At 41.8% G+C, this 19,577-nt stretch overlaps 2 protein-coding genes across 2 annotated transcripts in view; one reads left to right on the plus strand and one right to left on the minus strand.

Moving 5' to 3' along the window:
• Positions 1-4,284: 4,284 nt before the first annotated feature.
• On the plus strand, positions 4,285-6,531 carry LOC122878337 (forkhead box C1-A-like). The gene has a single exon (XM_044201034.1). The coding sequence runs from the start codon at positions 4,637-4,639 to the stop codon at positions 6,050-6,052; it is 1,416 nt and encodes a 471-aa protein (XP_044056969.1). The 5' UTR covers positions 4,285-4,636; the 3' UTR covers positions 6,053-6,531.
• A 5,657-nt stretch (positions 6,532-12,188) lies between these two features.
• gmds (GDP-mannose 4,6-dehydratase) overlaps positions 12,189-19,577 on the minus strand; it is a 173,713-nt gene continuing 166,324 nt past the window's right edge. Inside the window, exons 10-11 of the mRNA XM_044201037.1 lie at positions 14,237-14,305; positions 12,189-12,751 (exon numbers count right to left, since the gene is read on the minus strand). Of these exons, the coding sequence (XP_044056972.1) occupies positions 12,689-12,751; positions 14,237-14,305 (132 nt within the window). The 3' untranslated portion in view covers positions 12,189-12,688. The remainder of the gene's footprint in view (positions 12,752-14,236; positions 14,306-19,577) is intronic.

The raw sequence follows: 19,577 nt of genomic DNA on the forward strand, positions 1-19,577 counted from the left end.
AAACCAATTCCAATGTGGTCGTTGGGTGCATAACTTTGAGGTCCTGGAATATTTTGGAAAGCTGTCTGTGTTTAATTAGGCACTTAATATAAACACTGTCGATGACACAGTGAAGTGACTGCAAAAAAATGTCAAACTCCCCCAGGAGTGGGACCTCATAAGAAAAGACCACAAACTAATGTAAGGTCATTTGTAAAAATACAGAATTAAAATACTCTATGCTTCATTTTTTTTTATTATTACAGTGGACGTTCATTAAAGAATTGTGGAGCTTTATGAACTAAAATTTGCTCATAAAATCAAGGCTTCCTTCTTTTACTTCCCTGTTGGTGAAGCTGATGGTGCATGTGCATCAATGTAGCAGCAGAGGGCGCTATGTTACTACTTAATGCCTGTTTGTGTGTGATAACATGACTTACCAGCTCGTGAGACTGGTGGCAACACAGACCTTCAGTGATGATGATGATGATGATGAATAAAAAAATAAAAAACAGAAATAAAGCTGATGTTACATTACTTACCTACAATGATTTAGTCATATATATAACTGAATATTTTAAGTCATTAAACCTGTCACAGCCACTAGACTGCAGGGAATGCTGCCTTTAATGTCCAAAATAAAATCCAACATTTAGCTTTTGTTTCAAACAAATAAGAATTATATCTATTTAAGTGATGTGTGCTTTAAATCAGGCTATCTGTAAACTATACATCAGTGTCTGAGCTATAAATGTGAACCAGCAGCTCCCTGTGGATGGGAGCAGACAAAATAGACTTCATCAACATGTGTTTTGATACAAAAGTCCACAAATGTATTTAAACAACAATAATAAATGCATCAAAATAAAAGCCTACCTTTATTGCACAGATCCTATATTTGCACTCTCAATCAGTCTTCAGGTGGTGAAACTCCCAAAAACATCTATAAGAAAATGACAGCTTTTTATTGTTTAACATTTATGATAAGCCTGTAATAATATAACTATAAAATATTACCCTATCCACAAACTGTAGAGATAAATGACATATTTAAAAACCTGATGTCCTGTCAGCGGAGTAGATAAACAACTGGTAATACATGAACACAGAAAAAAGTTTCTTTGGCCGTGTGCAGCTTCAACCTGAACGCTCAGACTTGATGACTAAAGAGTAACTACTGTACCTCAAAATTGTACTTGAGTATTTCGCTGCTACTTCATATTTCCAATTCACAACATTTCAGAGACAAATATTATACTTTTTACTTCACTACTTACTACTTTGATATCATTAATCTGAATCTACAAATACATTCAACAGATAAATTAAGATTAGGTTAAGATAAGACTTTATTGATCCCTGGGGGGAATAATAATATATATTATTGTGAAATGGGTAATTCTGCATAATGAGTATATTTTGATGCTTAATACTTTTGTACTTTTACTTAAGTAAAATTTGGGATGCATGACTTTTACTTGTAACAGAGTATAGCAGTTTTTTTCTACATTGTGGTTTTGCTGCTTTTACTTAAAGAGCTGAGTACTTCTTCCACCGCTGGTAAAAACCCCCCGACCACTGATGACGACGTGCCTCCATCACGCAGGTTCGCCTGCTGACCGCTGGGGGGCGGGAGTGCGTCATGGATTAAGAGAAGAGACGCATTAGCGCACTGCGTTACAGTGTAGCCTTCAGCTTTAAACTCAGCAGAAATTGCTCTTTAAAAATTGTCCAGTTAAAATCAAATTAAATGATCTTAACTGTTGATTAGTAGCAAACATCACAGTAACGGTAATATTTTCATATAAGGACGTTTGGGTTCGGTGTGCTTTTTGTATTAGATCCAAAACATTATCTCAGGATGTGGTTGGTTTTCATTGGAGTCTGTTGATACAGATGGAGTGTTATATGCTGTAGATATGAACGGGTTGATCCTGTTAAAAACAAGTCTCAGAGCTCCAAAGTCTATTTAACGTTGGACAAATATTTGTACCAACCAGTAGTCCGCAGCTATGGTCTCGTGCATCCACCTGCGGCTTGCTGCAGGCCAGGTTTGCCCCCTCTCACCGACAGATGCTGCGGAGGGCAGGCGACCCCCAGTGTTGTCAGCAGGGGTCGCTGGCCAGTCACGGCCGGCACAGAGGACTCGCCGCCCGGACCTCGCGGGTGACAGTCCGCTCTGCGTTCGCCTCGCCGCGAGAGTCCTGACAACACGTGCAAATCACACAACAAAGAGCCGAACGCAAACACACACGTGAGAAATGAACTCCTCTCACAGATTATCACCGTTTTATCAGCGTTTGATTGCTTTTATTTTCCCTTCTGTTGTAAAAATTCTGAAATTCTGAAAGAGTTGTTCTCTGAAAACGTGTCAAACAGGTCAATTTCCAAGATAAAGGTAAGATAAAGAAGCTGTCCTGTGCTTCTTTTATTGCATTAGGACTATCATATTTTTATTAACTCCACTGGCTCTTAAAAATAGCTTAGCATGTTAAGATAAAAGGCAAAGTTAAAAGGTTAAAAATGCACAGTTCAGCTTCGCGTTGACTTCCCAGAGTCTTCAGTTTGGCGCAGCTCTGTCAGTGAAGAGATTTAGGAAATATTTTCGTTTTAGATGCAGGCCATTTGTGGAATTGAAGGAATATCCTGGTGAATTTGCTAAACTTGCTTACATTTTGTTGAATCCATAAACTTAAATGAGAGATGGAACTAATTAAATAAAGTCTATGACAATCTTGCGTTAAATCTACATTATTTGTAGATTATTTGCAACCCTTTAATAAAGCGGCCTGTATGTCCTAGTTTATGTGACGCATGCATCCTACATGCTGACGCAGAACCACTCCGGCTTTGGTTAACTGAATGTTTTAAATGAAACCACTTTATTCCGCATGCACGGCTGCTTCATACATTTCAAATGATTTGATTTACACGCTCAGTTTCTCACGAGCCATCACAACAGGCATTTTCCTTTTCTGATACATTTTCAGACACAACCATGTATATTCAAAACAAATGTGAAGACAGGGTTCTCAGCAAATGTTATTCATGAAAATATAGCGAGTGAATGAAATATAAAATATGTATATATTTATCCTAAAATATAGAGCTGTGCGCAGTAAAGCGGTAAACGCCCTATTGATGACAAATCACCAATAAAACAAATGAACAAAAAAAGAAAGAGATTTTAGGACAAACATCAAATAGTGGTTGTTATTTTATCTTGTTATTTCTATGCAAATTTTCTTAGTTTGATAATAAACTGCTAACAAACTTCGAACAGATTATAGAATATGAATTCATATTCTCTGTCAGCGTTAAAAGATGGATTAACTACATGCTTCTCGTAATCATCTCCATCTTTCTAATGTTTTTAAACGATTATTTCCATCAGGCCGAAAACACACTCGTGTTGTTTTTAGGCTTTGCAATCAACACAACGGAGCACAACTTTCTAGAAGCCATGGGGAATTTTGATGGCTCTGTTAACACCCGTTCAGTGTGAATGACATTTGGAGGTCTTCATCTTAAAACTCCCACCTCGGTCTCAGCAGCCGCTCGCACCCAGGGGACCTTTTCTCACCCATCTCGACCAAATGATCTTCATTTAACCTTTAATTAGTTTCTACACACCGCCCACCGGCGCTGTCGGGGAGCAAGAGGGAGGCATCCACACTCTTTCATGTCCGTCTGTTTATTCAGAGGCTTAACCGCGGCTGATGAGAGTTTCTCACACACTGCAGCCTGATTAGTATTAGTTCATTTTCGCATTCCTAATCGGTAATACCTTTGGAGGTTTAAGCATCCAAAAATATTTAATAACATAAATCCGAAGTGTTCATTTTGGAAAAGGCCTATCATTTTCCGGCCTAGGGCTGATGCGAGGCCACATATTATATACAAAAATACTTGGGGATGGACTTTTGGAACATTTCGGGAGCTCTATTTTGGGCCCTTTCCACTTTTACGCAGAGTTTTGATATTTCGGAGATGAAGAGGAGGGTACGCCAATTTCTTCAGACGCTTTAAGGCTCGTTACCCCACAATAAACTCACTCTCTCGTTGTCAAAATAGACTAATAAGAATTTATTTTATGGCTCTCAATATGAAAAATTAATGAAAAATATTAAATGGCTCGCAATTTGGGCCATTAAGTAAATTTTTCAGCATTTTGGGCACACCCTTAACAGCATTTTAATAACTCCATGTCTGAGCTGAGGAGAGAGGGAATGAGAGAGGAGGAGGAGAAGAAGGGGAGGGGCAGGGGAGGAGGGGGGGTGTAGTAACTTTTGTCGCCGTGCAGCTTTTCCACAGGTTCATTTCGTCCTCCAATTGGATGATGGAGCACACATTCGGGGAGGAGCAGTCTGAGCAGCCAAAAGGGAGGAAAAAATGTGAAGGGTGAAAAAAAGTTCCTTGCTGTGTCGAGTCCTGCTCCTCCAGCCTTACTTTAGCCTCCTCAGTCTCCCAAATGTTCACTGCAGCAGTGTGCGCTCTCTCCGGCTCACCGTGGCGAGCTGTGGCTTAAAAAAGAAATAAATAAAAAAAAGACTTCCAGACGGTAAAGAAAGAAGAGAACACAGAATCGGAGCACACGTCGAAGTTGTGAGAGTTTCTGGGGGGAAGCAGTTTGGGGAGGTTTTACGCATTGCGCACAATGCAGGCGCGCTACTCCGTCTCCAGCCCCAACTCTTTGGGAGTTGTACCGTACATCAGCAGCGACCAGAGCTACTACCGGGCCGGCGGTGGATACACCGGGATGCCTGCGCCCATGAGCATGTACTCTCATGCGGCCCACGACCAGTACCCGGCCAGCATGGCCCGAGCGTACGGACCGTACACCCCTCAGCACCAGCCGAAGGACATGGTCAAACCTCCCTACAGCTACATCGCTCTCATCACCATGGCCATCCAGAATTCACCGGAGAAGAAGATCACCCTGAACGGGATTTATCAGTTCATCATGGAGAGGTTCCCCTTCTACCGAGACAACAAGCAGGGCTGGCAGAACAGCATAAGGCACAATCTCTCTCTCAACGAGTGCTTTGTCAAAGTGCCCCGGGACGATAAGAAGCCCGGTAAGGGCAGCTACTGGACCCTGGACCCGGACTCCTACAACATGTTTGAGAACGGCAGCTTCCTAAGGCGCCGGAGGAGGTTCAAAAAGAAGGACGTGCAGAGGGACAAGGATGAGCGGGACAGGCAGGGCAAGGACCCCTCTTCCCGCACCCCGGGCGGGGAGCAGGACCCGCCGGTGCAGGGCTCTCAGCCGGTGCGGATCCAGGATATAAAGACGGAGAACGGGACCTCAACGCCGCCGCAGGCCGCGTCCCCGACCCTGAGCACCGTACCCAAGATCGAGAGCCCCGACAGCAGCAGCAGCATGTCAACAGGCAGCCCGCACAGCGTGCCCTCCACCCGGTCACTCAGCATGGATGGACCCGAGCACCACCACCACGGCCAGGTCCCGGCGCAGGGCTTCAGCGTGGATAACATCATGACCACCCTGCGGGGGTCTCCGCAGGCCGAGCTGTCCCCGCCACTCATCGCCTCCTCTCGGACAGGTATCACACCTTCACTGTCTCTCAACTATTCCCCCAACCAGACACCCGCGTACAATTCAACGACCTGCAACCAGAACGTCATCTCCACGAACTCCAACGCGACCTATCACTGCAACATGCAAGCCATGAGCCTGTACGCGGGGGACAGATCATCCGGGGCCCACCTGGCGCCGTCCACCACGGTGGAGGAGGCTCTGCCCGACTATTGCATCACCACGACCACCGCGTCCCCGCTCGGACACAGCAACCTGAGCCAGGGGGGCCAGGAAGGCCACCACGCGCACCAGGGACGGCTCGCGTCCTGGTACGGGGACCTGAGCCACTTGAGCCCGGGTTACCCGGCGCAGCAGCAGAACTTCCACTCCGTGCGGGAGATGTTTGAGTCTCAGCGGATCGGGCTGAACGGCTCCCCGGTCAACGGGAATAATAGCTGTCAGATGGCTTTCCCATCCGGCCAGTCCATCTACCGCACCTCAGGAGCTTTTGTTTATGACTGCAGCAAGTTCTGAAAGCCAAAGTGTGTCTTTTAAATTAATAACTCTAATATATGTTTTCTATATTTTTTTTGTACTTTTGGTCTTTTATTCACACTCCGAATGGACTTAAGAGATTCAGAGACTTTTTTGTCCAGGCGTGTGTAACACCAAAAAACACGTAAGTGTTCTTCCCTCTCACTTTGAGAATTTTTTTATAAAGATGGCTCAAATACCAGCTTTTGTGACTATAGTCTGTAAATTATAGCCTAATATAGTAATTTATTTTTTAGGAAAAGGGAGTGGATGGATTATCGAGGACCAAACACTTAACGTTTTTCCAGTTGTCTTATTGCTGCCTTTCTTTGTCTCAGTTCTTGTAGGCCTATAGAAATAGAGGGGGGGCTTTGTAGTCTATACTGACTTATTTTATTCATTTTGTCTTATTTGTTAAAATCTATTTTGAAGGCATTACATTTTGTTTGTTTAATAAAGTGCCGTCTATTTGAGTTTAATTTGAGTGATTTATTAGAGTGCTGGTAATGCCAAAGGACGGAGGCGTTTTTAAATCAAGAGGTAGATAACCAGGTGGAGGTCAAACTGTGTTTGGGGCCTAAAATATTTTTACATTATTTGGATCTTGCTCTAAAAATGGTGGCCACTGAATACATCTTTTTAGAAAATATGCGTCGTTATGGTGGCGTTAAGCCTGCGTGCATTTGAGTCTTTCAGTGAATCCACATAATTTGGATTTTCCAACTCACGAAAGAAAAAACGAATGAGACACAGTAGTTAAGGATCGTAGCACCCGTTTGGTTCAAGAAGGCATATTTTATTAAAAGTTATCTGGGCGTCTGTGGCCCTACTTTGCGCCGCAGAGGCCAAATTCAAACGCACAGCCGAGGTTGCCTAAAATATCAAACTGTGAGATGTGAAACAGATTCATGTTTATTTTTACTTTCAGTACAAAAGCTCTAGGCCAACCTGCAGGTTGTATATTTTCATCATCCAAGTGTAAATGCAGGCGGTAAATAAATACACGTGTGGCAGCAGTTCAGCAGTGCGGTTTGAACTCACTGAAGGCCTTGTCAGCAAAACAAATCAGTCACTACAAACTGAGCAGGCTTCCGTCTGACTGCTGTTTGGGAATGATGGGAGGTTTTGGATGCAAAAAAAAGAAAAAAAAAGGCTGCAGCTGCATTTCTTTTGGATGCCTTCAGAGTACGTTTCGCTGCACGAGCAGGCCCTGAAGGTCCCGCTGCTGCTGGACTATGAGGACGGTCTGATTGGTGTGAGCTGCGGTAGAAAGACTTACGCGGCCTGCTTTGCATGTTGTGTCCTGCAGGCTCAAGAATCTCAGCAGCACTGACCTGCTTTGACTGATTGAAATATTGCTGATGTCAGATGTTTATTTATTTCAGTACTTCCTTGATGACGTGGGGCAACCCCCCCCCCCCAGAAAACCCAGATTCAGTAGGCTATTTATTTCTTATTTTTACGTGTGCAGGCAGATCCACATGGCAGCGTGCATTTCTCCACTTGTTATCCATATACCATCATTAAGATTATAGTACTATAAAATTAATTTTATAGTTTTCATATTTTAGAAATAATCAGAAGAAGTTATCATCCAAAAGGAATCACGCGATAATATAGGTAACATAGAACGTAAAATGTTTATAAGAAATTATAATTAAAACTATTCTGGCAACAACAATAAAATCAGCAATAATAATAATAATAATAATAATAATAATATTAGGACATTAGAAGGCTGTTGTTGGACAGTTTGAATAACCTGATTTTTTGTCTGAGCCTCTCAGCTCTGCTCTGATCCAGCAGCCTGCAGCCGCTGCGCGAACTGATGAGCCATTTTCACTCTGGCAGACAGTATAGCACCCCTGGAACCGGAGCAGTGCGTGTGTGTGTGTGTGTGTGTGTGTGTGTGTGTGTGTGTGTGTGTGTGTGTTTTCTTGCAAGGCTGAGCAGGCGGTGAAAGCTTAAACGTGACTGTCAATTTTTAGGCCAGTGTGGATGAGATTTTAATGAGTCAGAGAAACTATAAATTCCAGCGCGCAAACGCTCCCCAGGGCCGCCCGTCAGATGAGTCAGGCCCATAAAGCTAACGTAAACAATGCGCCATTGGCTCCACTGCTGCACCTTCCACAGGGGGTTTAATGTAAGGTTCAACTGCTAAACGACATTCAAAACGCCCCACATCACAACCCATTCTGCACAGAAAGCGGCCTAATAAAAAAAAAAACCAAAACCCCAAACTAGATGAATGCTTCTAAACAAACGTCTTGATGTGATTGATGCGGCACTCAAGGGTCAGGAAGGGAAATCCAGTCACGGCGGAGAATCATTTTTCATTATAAGGACAAGACAGGAGGAGGCAGTGGAGGTCACTGGAGAGGATGTCAACAATGCACTTTAGGAAAGGACGTCGAGAAGCCTGCAGTAAAGCCTGTCAATACCTTATCTGAAGCACCTTCACTGGCAGTTTCTAGGCCTGCAGCGTGCGGACGGAAAGACTCCCAGAGGAGCAGAGGAGGGCTCTTCAGAAACAAGCGCATTCAAAAGGCCTAATTAAGGAATTATTAGGTTATTGTGCCATGTTGTGTTTGAGGCAATTTAATGTTCAGTATGAATTAACATCAATGTAAAATATACATCGCCTCAAGGGATCACAGCTGTGTCGACGCGTTTTACGGCACCAGGTGTCTGCGGACGTCCTACACACTGCGAGGAGCGTTACAAAGACGACTACGAGTGTCATAAGCAACATGATATAGCCCACACCCAATGCATTAAATGGTTGGCAGATAGCAAAGTATTTAGCGGAAACATATCAGATTGAAGAGCACCTGAGAACATATGAGAGCCTCGGTGGATTCACACAGGAGCCTTTTTTTTTTTTACAGTGAGGAGGAACTATTTTCTTGCACAGACACTCATTTGGAATTTTAAGACGCGTCTTTTTTTTTTTCTCTAGAGGAATCCCAGAAGCACGAGCTTCTTAATGTCTGACCTGTTATATTTGAGCATATTTTTGCAGCTGGGGGGCCAAAACCTAAATATTCAAACTGTAACGCGGTGATCACTGATATATAATCGCTGCATGTTTTATGTCCAAAATCGGAGGAAAATCCCAGAATATTAAATATAATCTTGCTTGTGATGGCCTAGAAAGCTTTTTTTAAATTAGTAGAAATATGTATTTTATATCAAAACCTTACAAGAAGGACATTCAGACGGTATAAACTGAATATTGGATTACAGACAGAAGGCGTTTAACTTTAAATACAGAACATTTGTAGCCTAACTAACTCTACTACTCCTCTCTCTCTCTCTCTCTCTCACACACACACACACACACACTCTCTTTACCTCTTCTGTCTGAGGTGTGTGTGTGTGTGTGTGTGTGTGAGCTGAGCTCTGCTGTGTCTCAGTGGAGCAGAAGCGATGGTTGAGCTCGGCCTTTAATCCTGCAGGATTCTAACACCAACAAAGATTCGACTCTTTTCTGCCTCATTTATCGCTTTTTGAAGAAGTCCTGCTGAGCTATAAATCTTTAATTTAGTTTACATATCAAACCAATGGAAGCCCTCAGAGGACTGACGTCCGTCATTTAGCGCAAGTGAGGTGAAATAAAATGTTAAATATGGCCTCTGATGAATTTCACGCTGATGATTTGCTTTCTGCGTCACAGACAGCTGCTATCAGGATGGGCTGTTAAAAAAAGAAACCTTTTTTTTTGAAATTTCAAATCTTCCAGACTATATGTTCATCTCCTCCAAAAAATCTACAGCCGGAATTATTGTTCACTGTGAGACTTCTCCTCACGGTTTGAACTTTTTATTTCTTTCCTCCCTTAGGCCTATATTTATATGAGGGAGCCGTGGGCAATATCAGAACTAACAGAGGAGCTGGACTGCTGTTATTTCTTTGGCGTCCCACTTATAGGCTGCATAACCTGCAGCGTCCTCTGAAAAATGAAAAAAAGAAATAATATTCCGTTATTTTTAAATAAGCATGAGGCCCATTACATGCCATGATGAAAACATCAGGTGTTGATATCCAGTAATAACGCATTTATTATACAGCACTATTCAAAACATGAATACCGAATTTAGTTTCCTTAGAATTTGTTTTTATGACAATCAAATTATGCTTTGCAGTAAAAAGTTTGTCGCAATGTGCTCACAAAGTTTTTAAAGTGCTGCTCTCCCTCCTGCAGGTTTAATGTGAGAGGCTATTTTCCCCTAAAATACTCCATTAGATTGACAGAAAACACGGGAATATTCTTATCTTACAAGGATTTATGGAATCTGTGGCCACCTCATGAGTTTAGTTTGTCCGTTAGAGCCGTTTAATCTCCTCTAAATGTTTGTTTAGCTGCATGAAAGTTTTTATATTCTTTACTTTCGTGGTTCATATCCAGATCAGCTTTACTTTCTTTGAGTGCCAACAGTAGACCTGATCACAAGACTTGCCTAATTGTTGTTGAGGGGTACGCGGTGCACCTGCGAGAGGCTTCAGGCCCAGTGTGTGTTTTCTTGCTCTCAGCGCGGTTTCAGGGGCCCAAACAACCTCAGAGCCACATCTGTTTCCAATTCAGAGTCCGCACAGACGCAGCGCTGTCCAGGACGATCACAGAGAGACTTTTAAATGTCCTGTAGGTGTTGTCCCAGAAACAGTACGGAGGCGATCCCACCCTCCTCAGACCGCTCACTGAGACCTGCAGGGCTCCCCACAAGTTGAATGTCAAACCGCTCGACCCCGAAATAATAAGAGTGGTGGAGAATAAATAAGTACATTTACTCAAGTACTGCACACTTTTGCGGTAGGATACTTGTACTTAAGAATTTCTATTTTCTGCTCCTTTATACTTCACCTCCGCTACATTACAGGTGGAAATACTGTCATTTTCACTCCACTGTTTATTTGACCGCGTTCGTTCCTTTACAGATTAAGATTTTATATATACAATATAAGAAAAGCTCATGAATACGATGCTTTCTTTAGATAAAAACTATCGAACAATATAAGGCACCGTAGTTCAAATGAGCTCCACCTCGACCAGCTGCAACGGGAAAATACTGCTTACACTTTAACGCATCAGTAAAACTCATCCAGTAAAATAATAAGACACTGACAGGAGCCATTCTGCTGCATAATGACCACTTTTACTTTTGATACTTTAAGTCTATTTTGCTGATAGTAGCCATGCAGGACGTTTACTTGTCACGTGTTTTTACATTGTGGCATTACTGCCGTTACTAAATTAAGGATCTGAAAGCTTCTTCCATCACTAGTTTATCCTGGAATACACAGTCTACATCCAGTAGCTACAGGCTATATGAGTTTCACTCATGACAGGCCCAAGATACGTTATTATAGCGAATAATGTTCATTATAAAGTCTATACGTGCATTCTATTCATTTAATAATCCAAGAGGACGTAAGAAAAGAAGAATTTGTCAGACAGATTAAACAACGTACTAAAAATATTTTCTTATTTTTGCAAAAACAAGTGAGAAAAATCTTTAAAGATGAGTAAGATTCACGTGCTGCCATGCAAACGGCACCGCTTGAAAAAACAAAACAAAAACAAACATCGTATCACCTCACAGCAGATTGAGGACTTTCCTCTCGAATTAAGTGTAAATTCACTGCAGACAAGTGGAGGCAAGTATTCTGCTTGTTTAAGAGAAAGAAGAAGTGGGAAGTGTTTTCACTGTATCGGTGTAAAAACCTGACGACTATCATCAGGACCAGAGAAGGTCCGGATCCAGGCTCTACACGGAATTTGCAGCAAGTCTGGACGGACAAGAAGCGTTTGAGAGCGGGACTCTGGGATTCCGGGCCCGGGGAAAAACGCACTTCCTGCCGAATAAAAGAGCGCAGTGTGCTCGCAAATAAAAAACCTGGAAAGCCGGAGGCAGCAGAGGGGAGAGAAACGACAGGAGCTGTGCCAGCCGACTGCTGCACACCCTGGGTAACCCTGCGCGCACACGCACGCGCGCGCACACACACGCACACGCACACACACCATTACTTTTACCTAACATAAATACCTGCATTTACAACCTGGAAGACTTGCTGCTTTCATTTCTCACACTTTCACTGTCAGGCCTAAAAGTTTTTATTGCATAAAAGTCAGTTATTATTGCATCAAATGGCTTTTATTCATTTATATGTCAGACCACTGACAAACCCGTTGATTCCTATTTTCCAGAAAAAGATAAAATCTTCATTCTTCTATTTATTTATATATTCTGCCATTTTATCCTCTGAAAGAAAGAATGTCAACTTTGACATCTAAAAATCAATTCAGTCACAATCAAAAGAACCAAAGACATAAATAAACCCTTGAAACTTGCCATCTATATAAATTATGACATGGTCAGTGTTGAAATATAAAAGGCATCTCTGCTATGTGATAATAAATCAAAATTAAAATGACATGATACTAGAAATAGACACAAGACAAAAAGGCAAAAAATGATTCAGTTTAACCTCCTTAACAAAGAAGAAAGGACACAATTACTTAATTTGGAAAAAGTCATTAAGGTAAAAACAAAACATGTTCCTTCCACTGTTGGTCTCAGTGGGGGAAAACAGGAGTGCTAAAATGTTTCCGTCCTGGGTGGACTGACTGATTTGGTCTCAGGCGTTTGGGTTTTTCTTCATTAGCTCGATATCTGCATCGACCATCTCCTTCACCAGCTCCTGCAGAGGGACACCATGGTCACAAGTCAACATTTCATTTCACGAAGGAAGGGAAAGAGACCACGCAAAAGTTGACTATTCATCTTTGATGAAAACAACATGAAAACAAATAAATCTCAGTAGAGCCACTGGTTGTAATTAAAATGCCTTGTTTTTATTTATTTACATTGTGGATTACAGCAGGCCTGCCATTAATGAAGATGCCAACTCCCTTTGACACACAGCGAGAGCTTTATCTTAGTAGTATAAATCACAAGTGTAAGTACAAGTATCAGCAAGGTGTTCGGGATGAGCAATAATTCAATATGATCATTTGTTGACTTTCAGCCAAAATGTATTTGAAGAACGAATGACGATTGGGGCTGGATATTGAACCTCCACAGTTTTTTTTGCACCGACCAAAATGTGTTCATTGCACAGAATATCAAAAAACTGTGAAGTACTGAAAACTGGCATTGAGTGTCAGGTCGGATTTGAAGTCTCGTTTACTTATCAGTTAGTTCCTGATTTAATTCAAAATTTTGCCAGTTTTATACTGTATTTTATTTAGGCAAAGTTCTTGTTTGGCTGCTTGTGTTTAGACAACTTTTAACAGTTGAGAACTTTGGCTTTTTTGTTAAATGGAAAAAGGATTATTGAAAACTCACTTTGGCATCAGTATCGAAACTCAACACACGGCCCTTTAGTCACTACAGTAAGCCTATATGATCATATCATGTTATTGTTTTACTAAATCCTGTTGTCCATATTAATGCTCACAAGCAAATAGTAAATAGATGTAATTTAAAGACAAAAATAGTTATTTGAGTCTTTGCTTTACAAGTGTGGAGACTCTTGTCTGAGGTAATGTATAACAGTTGTATTAATGTTGAATACATTGTATTGAATACAATGTATTCTCTTCTTTTGTTAATATTATTTTTTATTAAATTCCTTGCCTTCCACCATGAAGTTTTGCTTAAAAACATTTCCAATAAAGGAAGCAATTTCATATTCCCTCCCATATAAAACACAGTAGGTTCATATCAGACATGATTACTCTCTCAGACATAAAAGTAGGCCCGTGCATGTATGTCCCTATTTGTTACATTAAACTTCATAAAAAAAACTGGGCACAAAAAGTAGGCTACACTCACTCATATACAAGAAATATCACATCCTTCATCTCACTATTCTACCCACATACCCTGCTAACCCCACCCGCCATCTACATATGTGGATACATATAGGCACACAGACACTCTCTGTCCTGTATTCCTGAGCCAAGTCACCCCTCTTCTAGCTCCGCCACAAATCCTTATAGGCCTTCAGAAATATTCTTCCATTTGTTATTGAATTGCTTGTTTTGGTATTTTATCTTTGGACATTGTCCTTTGTGGCCAAATTATATTTAATCAAATCATTCCATGTCTGTACTTGTGTGGCAAAATATTTTCATTAATATCATGATATTGATTTCAGCGCTACCAGCTGTGTGACACGTACCTCAAAAGTCACCTTTGGCTTCCAACTCAACTTCTGATATGCTTTGGTGCTGTCGCCTTGTAGGTAGTCCTGTTAAAAGAAAGAAGGAAAACAGAGAGAGAGAGAGAGAGAGAGAGGGAAAGAGAGAGAGAGAGAGAGAGAGAGAGAGAGAGAGAGAGAGAGAGAGAGAGAGAGAGAGAGAGAGTGGGAGGAAAGTAAAACAAATCATCTGTCATGTCTGATCTGATGGAGCAGCATCCTGCAGCCAGCTGATGTGTCGTCGTCATATAAAGACATACTGGATTCAACTCAATGTCCAAAGTTGACGTCTTCAACAGGATGCAGGGGACGGAGGGTGATGATTACTCTCTCTCCCTCTGTCTCTCTCTCGCTCACACACACACATACACACACACATGTGCGTGCACGCTCCTCTCTCGGGGGAAAAGGGAGGTCACGGAGTCTCGCTGGCCATCAATCCCCCCCTCTCGGCTCCCCACCACTGATCTGTCCAGACAGCCTCCGTCGGTGCCAGAGGATGATGAATTGTGGGACTCTGGTGGTGTAACCCCCAGCCCAGGACCCCCCACTCATCCCCCCCAACCCCTTACTCATTTTCCCCCCTGTTGTGTTTTGCACCGGGTTCAAGATCCAGCAAGACCCTGCTTGGGACCACCAAAGAGACAGAAAAAAAACTTTCCCCTGTACGTCCGCTGTGTTTGTAAAGCTTCCTTTCCCTCTCCAGCTCTCTTTCTCCGACTTCTATTTCCATCTCAATTTTTTTCAGCTCAGGCATCATCTGTATAAGTTTGTATCAGAAACACACATGTTGGCCTCAAGAGGTCTAATAAAACGTGGTGAAACCTGATACTGAAGAATCTCCTTTTTTCAATTAACTGATATTGTATGTTCCTTAATCCTGGAGCTAATTCCAAAATGAATGACTAATTCAAGAAAATCCTTTGTTAAAAGAACAACAAAGACTATTTTCTCTTTTTCTTAATTTTTTCTTTGTTATTTGTCTTTAACACAGATATGGCTTTGGTGCTTTCTCAAGAAGTATGTGCTGGTCTTCCTCTTTCTTGGTTGTTTTCCCTCTGCAGGGAGGTTTAAATATTTCACTCACATTTGATTGTTGATCATTTCATTCCAAAACCATGGGCATTAATTGCTGCTATAATAGCCTACACTTTTCTGGGAATGTTTTCCACAAGATTTTGGAACCTGGATGAAGAGATTTGCCTCAATTGAGCCACAAGAGCATTAAAGTTGATTTATAGTTGTGCGTTAAGCGGTTACAGTGTAGGTATATACATGTAGCTACTGTAGCTAATGTGCCCCTCCTGAAAAGTGGAACTACACGTTAGGGCAATGGCGGCTACTGCTAACTGTGATTGGTCAGCTTGGGCCCCTTGTATTTTCTCCTACAAGTTTCTGATGCGGGTAGAGATTGTTGAGAGGGAAGACAACATGAGGCAAGCAAAAAAATTAAAATAAAAATCACAGTTACCTTCTCCCGTTCAGTAACGCACATCTAGCAAAGCCATCTCCACTGCAAATGTTCTACTCACCACAATCGTCACTCTCCATCATGGTGAATCAAAGAATGTATATGCAAATGCACGGAATAGTCTGATATTCACTTGTATCACAAAGTGAATAACAGAATGTAAACACAGTTACTGTGGGGAATATAACTGAAACTTGATAGGGCCTGATCACGTGCAATACATCTGTCTAGTGTTTCAGTGATGCTATCAACAGGTGAAATCTGACACGGAACTATAATTTAAAACCCAGTTCGCCCCAAAGTGTTGGATGGGGTTGAGGTGAGGACTCTGTGCAGGCCAGTGAAGTCCTTCCACCCCAAACTGGGAAAACCATTTCTTTATGGACGTGACTTTGTGCACGGGGGGCATTATCGTGTCAAAACAGGAAAGGGTCTTCCCCAAACTGTTGCCACAAAGTAAAGGCACATTATTGTCTAAAATATTGGATGATGTGGCATTAAATTTCCATTAACTGGAACTAAGATGCTTTGCCCAAACCATGAAAAACAGGCCCAAGACCAGAAGTACACAGGCACCCATGCAGTGTTTTTGTCTGACGCTGAACCTCTTTTCTGGGTGATCTTATTACAGAGGAACGCTCACAGCAGCACTGGCATAGTTCAGCCTTTTAGAGAGCAGGGACTCACATCTCAGAGAGGCTCTATGGAGCTTAATCACACTCTTCTGATTACACACAAAGGCAAGAACACTGAACACACACATAGTGAACAAGTACAGGCTGATTCAGTCTGTCACACGGCTCAGTTTGAAAACGTGGTTCAATTCTGGGTGAGCAGCCTTTTTATTTTTAACTTCACATGGTGTACATACAGCCCAGCAGATGAAAGCTACAGCCCATTTTCTCCTTCATCTGTAACAGCAGGACAAACAGCTCTTTCTCATGTGAGCAGCTCTGTACATTACTCACATTCATTTTTGGCTCTGAAGCCATAACTGGAAACATTTTCAGACTAATTACCTACAGCAATGAGACATAATTTATCATGGGACTGAATGTAATTATTATAGGGTGACTTACTCCACCATTACATTAAATAATCCACTTGCTTCATAATTATATTGATTAGGGTTTGTAATGGAGAACATTTTGTAGCTGGCATAAAAGAAACACCAATTGGTCTCGTCACGAAGACTGAAGCTGGTCTGAAGTCAAGTGTTACAGATAATACACTTTCAGGAGAAACCAAACCTGGTTTAAGATTTGTGTGACCCACGGTTTCTATGTCCCTTGTTGATTGGTTGCTGAATGTCTTATCTGACATGAGCCCGTCAGAGGCTGATGCCAAAAAAAGGGAAGGAAAAGCAATGCAAGAAAGTTAGTGTGCTGCAGAGTAATGAAAAAAACAACTCTGAAGTAGCTTTTAGTTTAGTTTCTGTCTGCGTACATATGTAAATCAAATGAACTGAAATAAACTCCTAGTTGTGATGTATTACCCTGTTGACGAAATGCCAAAGGGTGACAGTCAAACGAGTGAAACAACGCCACGGGAGAAGTCCCCAGCTTACTGGGGCTCAGGTAAGACCCTTACCTGACCCGTCTTGCTTTGGCAACAACAACTGAATGCACTTACAGTAATATATGCTGTGACCTGTAACTACCTGCTGTGAGTAGCCTCAGTCAAGGTGCCATCCATCTTTCATTCATTCACTTCAGCTGAAGCCAGAGTGACTGACAAATTCAAGAATGTGTCTCCTGTTTCTAGCTGAGTTCCAATTGGCTTTGGCTGTCTCACAGGTAAAAGTTCACCTTTGCCAATACAAACAGTGTTGTCTACATCTTGTGTTTGGAGATGGAGAAGTCATTATGGAGAAGTTGGCACATGCGCCAACGTGCATGCTGCCTGTTGCCGTAGCTCCGTTTCGACGTCTTACTTTTTCCAACTATTTTAATTTTATACTTATATCCACTTTGTATTTAATTTATCTTACCTGTATTATAGTTTATTATATTCTGATTTGCTTAGAACTTCTATCCCTGTGTGCACTGATGATAGTGAGCTGCTGTAACAAAAGAGTTTCCCCTGGGGGATCAATAAAGTATTTCTGATTCTGATTATTGTCATCACCCTGTTTTGTGGAAGATTACACAGCCAGACTACAAACAGCTTGTTCTCAATGCAATTCTAATCCAATACACGTTTTTTTGTCAGATTCAGCGAATATCTCCTCACGATCCACTAGCTGTCCGTTCAGTGCTGAAAAATAAGCTGTTGTTTGTACACAGCTCTGGCTCTGTAAATGGGAAACAAACAAAGTGGCTATGATTTGTGCATCAGGTAACGTTAAATGATTTGCCCACGGACATTCAGCTTACTTTCTAGTTTGCCAAGATATGCTGCTGTTGTAATGTTAGCTATAGTAGCAGGAGAGTTGTGAGCATCGCTGTCTGGAGCTGGTGTGCTGCTCTGGGAAACCGTCTCGTCCTCTCTGGCTGTTAGCTTCGCAGCAGCAACTGTAACGACAGTTTGCTAACCCACAACCTAGCTAATGTTAATTACATTACTTGCTGTGTCGTTCGCTCTATATCATGGTATTTGTCATGGTACTGCACTTCTCCCATCTTTAAAGGGGTTGATACAGTCAAATCTGTTTATACTACATTGGGTGTCTGCATACACGGATGTGTTTACAAGTTTGTCAGCATGTACAGTTGAGTACAAGGACAGTCCACACGGACCCTCATGGACATGGGCGAAATTTACGTCACACCGACCCTTGTGGCCATGCCAAGTATAAATTGGCCCATTGGCCGAGGGTTTATTACTTTCTCAAGAAATAAAATTAAAAATTCTAGAAGAACCTGTGCCAAACCAGACACAGAAAATCATTACTGATTACTAATGTAGCAAAGTTTCACCACATGACAGATGGTTATTGTAGAAGACATGTTTTTGTGACTCAACCACTGATAAAAATCCAGCTGACTGCTCTTTTTGCTGATCAGCTACAAATCATTGAGAGACCTGGACACAGGAAGTAGAGCTTAGCATTGAACCTCAAGTTGGCATCAAAGTTGACATCAGACACTTTTTTATTTATTCCTGAACAGATATTTTATTTTAGATTTCATTTTATTTATGCAAAGTTATTGTAATGCTGCTTGCTTAAAGACATGAAACACTAAGTCACTCAGAAGTCTTGTATAATTTGTTAAATGAAAAAGGGATTTTGTTGAAAAAACATGTTTATATTCCTCAAACTAAGGTATTCCAAAATTCACTGTCAATTCCAAAATTGGCACCGATCTAGAAAGATTTCAAATGATACCCAGCACTAATAGGAAGTAAGAAGAGTTGTGCCTTGTATTATCATCATCATCTTCGTCATCATCATTGTCATGCCTGGCCTCATGTCCATCTGAGCTTGGCAGGAGAACATCTGTTGAAATCAGACTCTTGTCTGGTAAGTCTGCCGTCTTAGCAGACAACCACACAGTTCAGCATCCAGGAAGTTAATCCAGCGCCTGGTCTTTCTCAACCAGGATTTCTGCAGGTGACACACGATCTCGCCCTCGCAGAGCCGTCTGCAGAGTACGGCTCAGTGGAATAAAAGCTGCTTCCAAACTGCTAACAACAGCGTTCTGCGGCCAAGTGAACTCAACCCAAACAGAGCATGTAGCAAATAATTCAACATGAACTACTAACAGATGGGGGCACAATATAATCTTCATATGGATCCGATTTGGAACCAAACCCAACGTTTTGGTACATCCTGTTTAAAGCAGCGCTCTGCCCATGTCTGAAAATATGCAGCAGTGATAGTAACAACAAGCGATAGAAGAAAGCTGAAAA

This window comes from Siniperca chuatsi, linkage group LG6 (genome assembly GCF_020085105.1).
Source record: "Siniperca chuatsi isolate FFG_IHB_CAS linkage group LG6, ASM2008510v1, whole genome shotgun sequence".
NCBI classification, from domain to species: Eukaryota; Metazoa; Chordata; class Actinopteri; order Centrarchiformes; family Sinipercidae; genus Siniperca; species Siniperca chuatsi.

Coding starts and splice junctions, on each gene's coding strand:
- LOC122878337 (XM_044201034.1), top strand. CDS start 4,637: ATGCAGGCGCGCTACTCCGTCTCCAGCCCCAACTCTTTGGGAGTTGTA.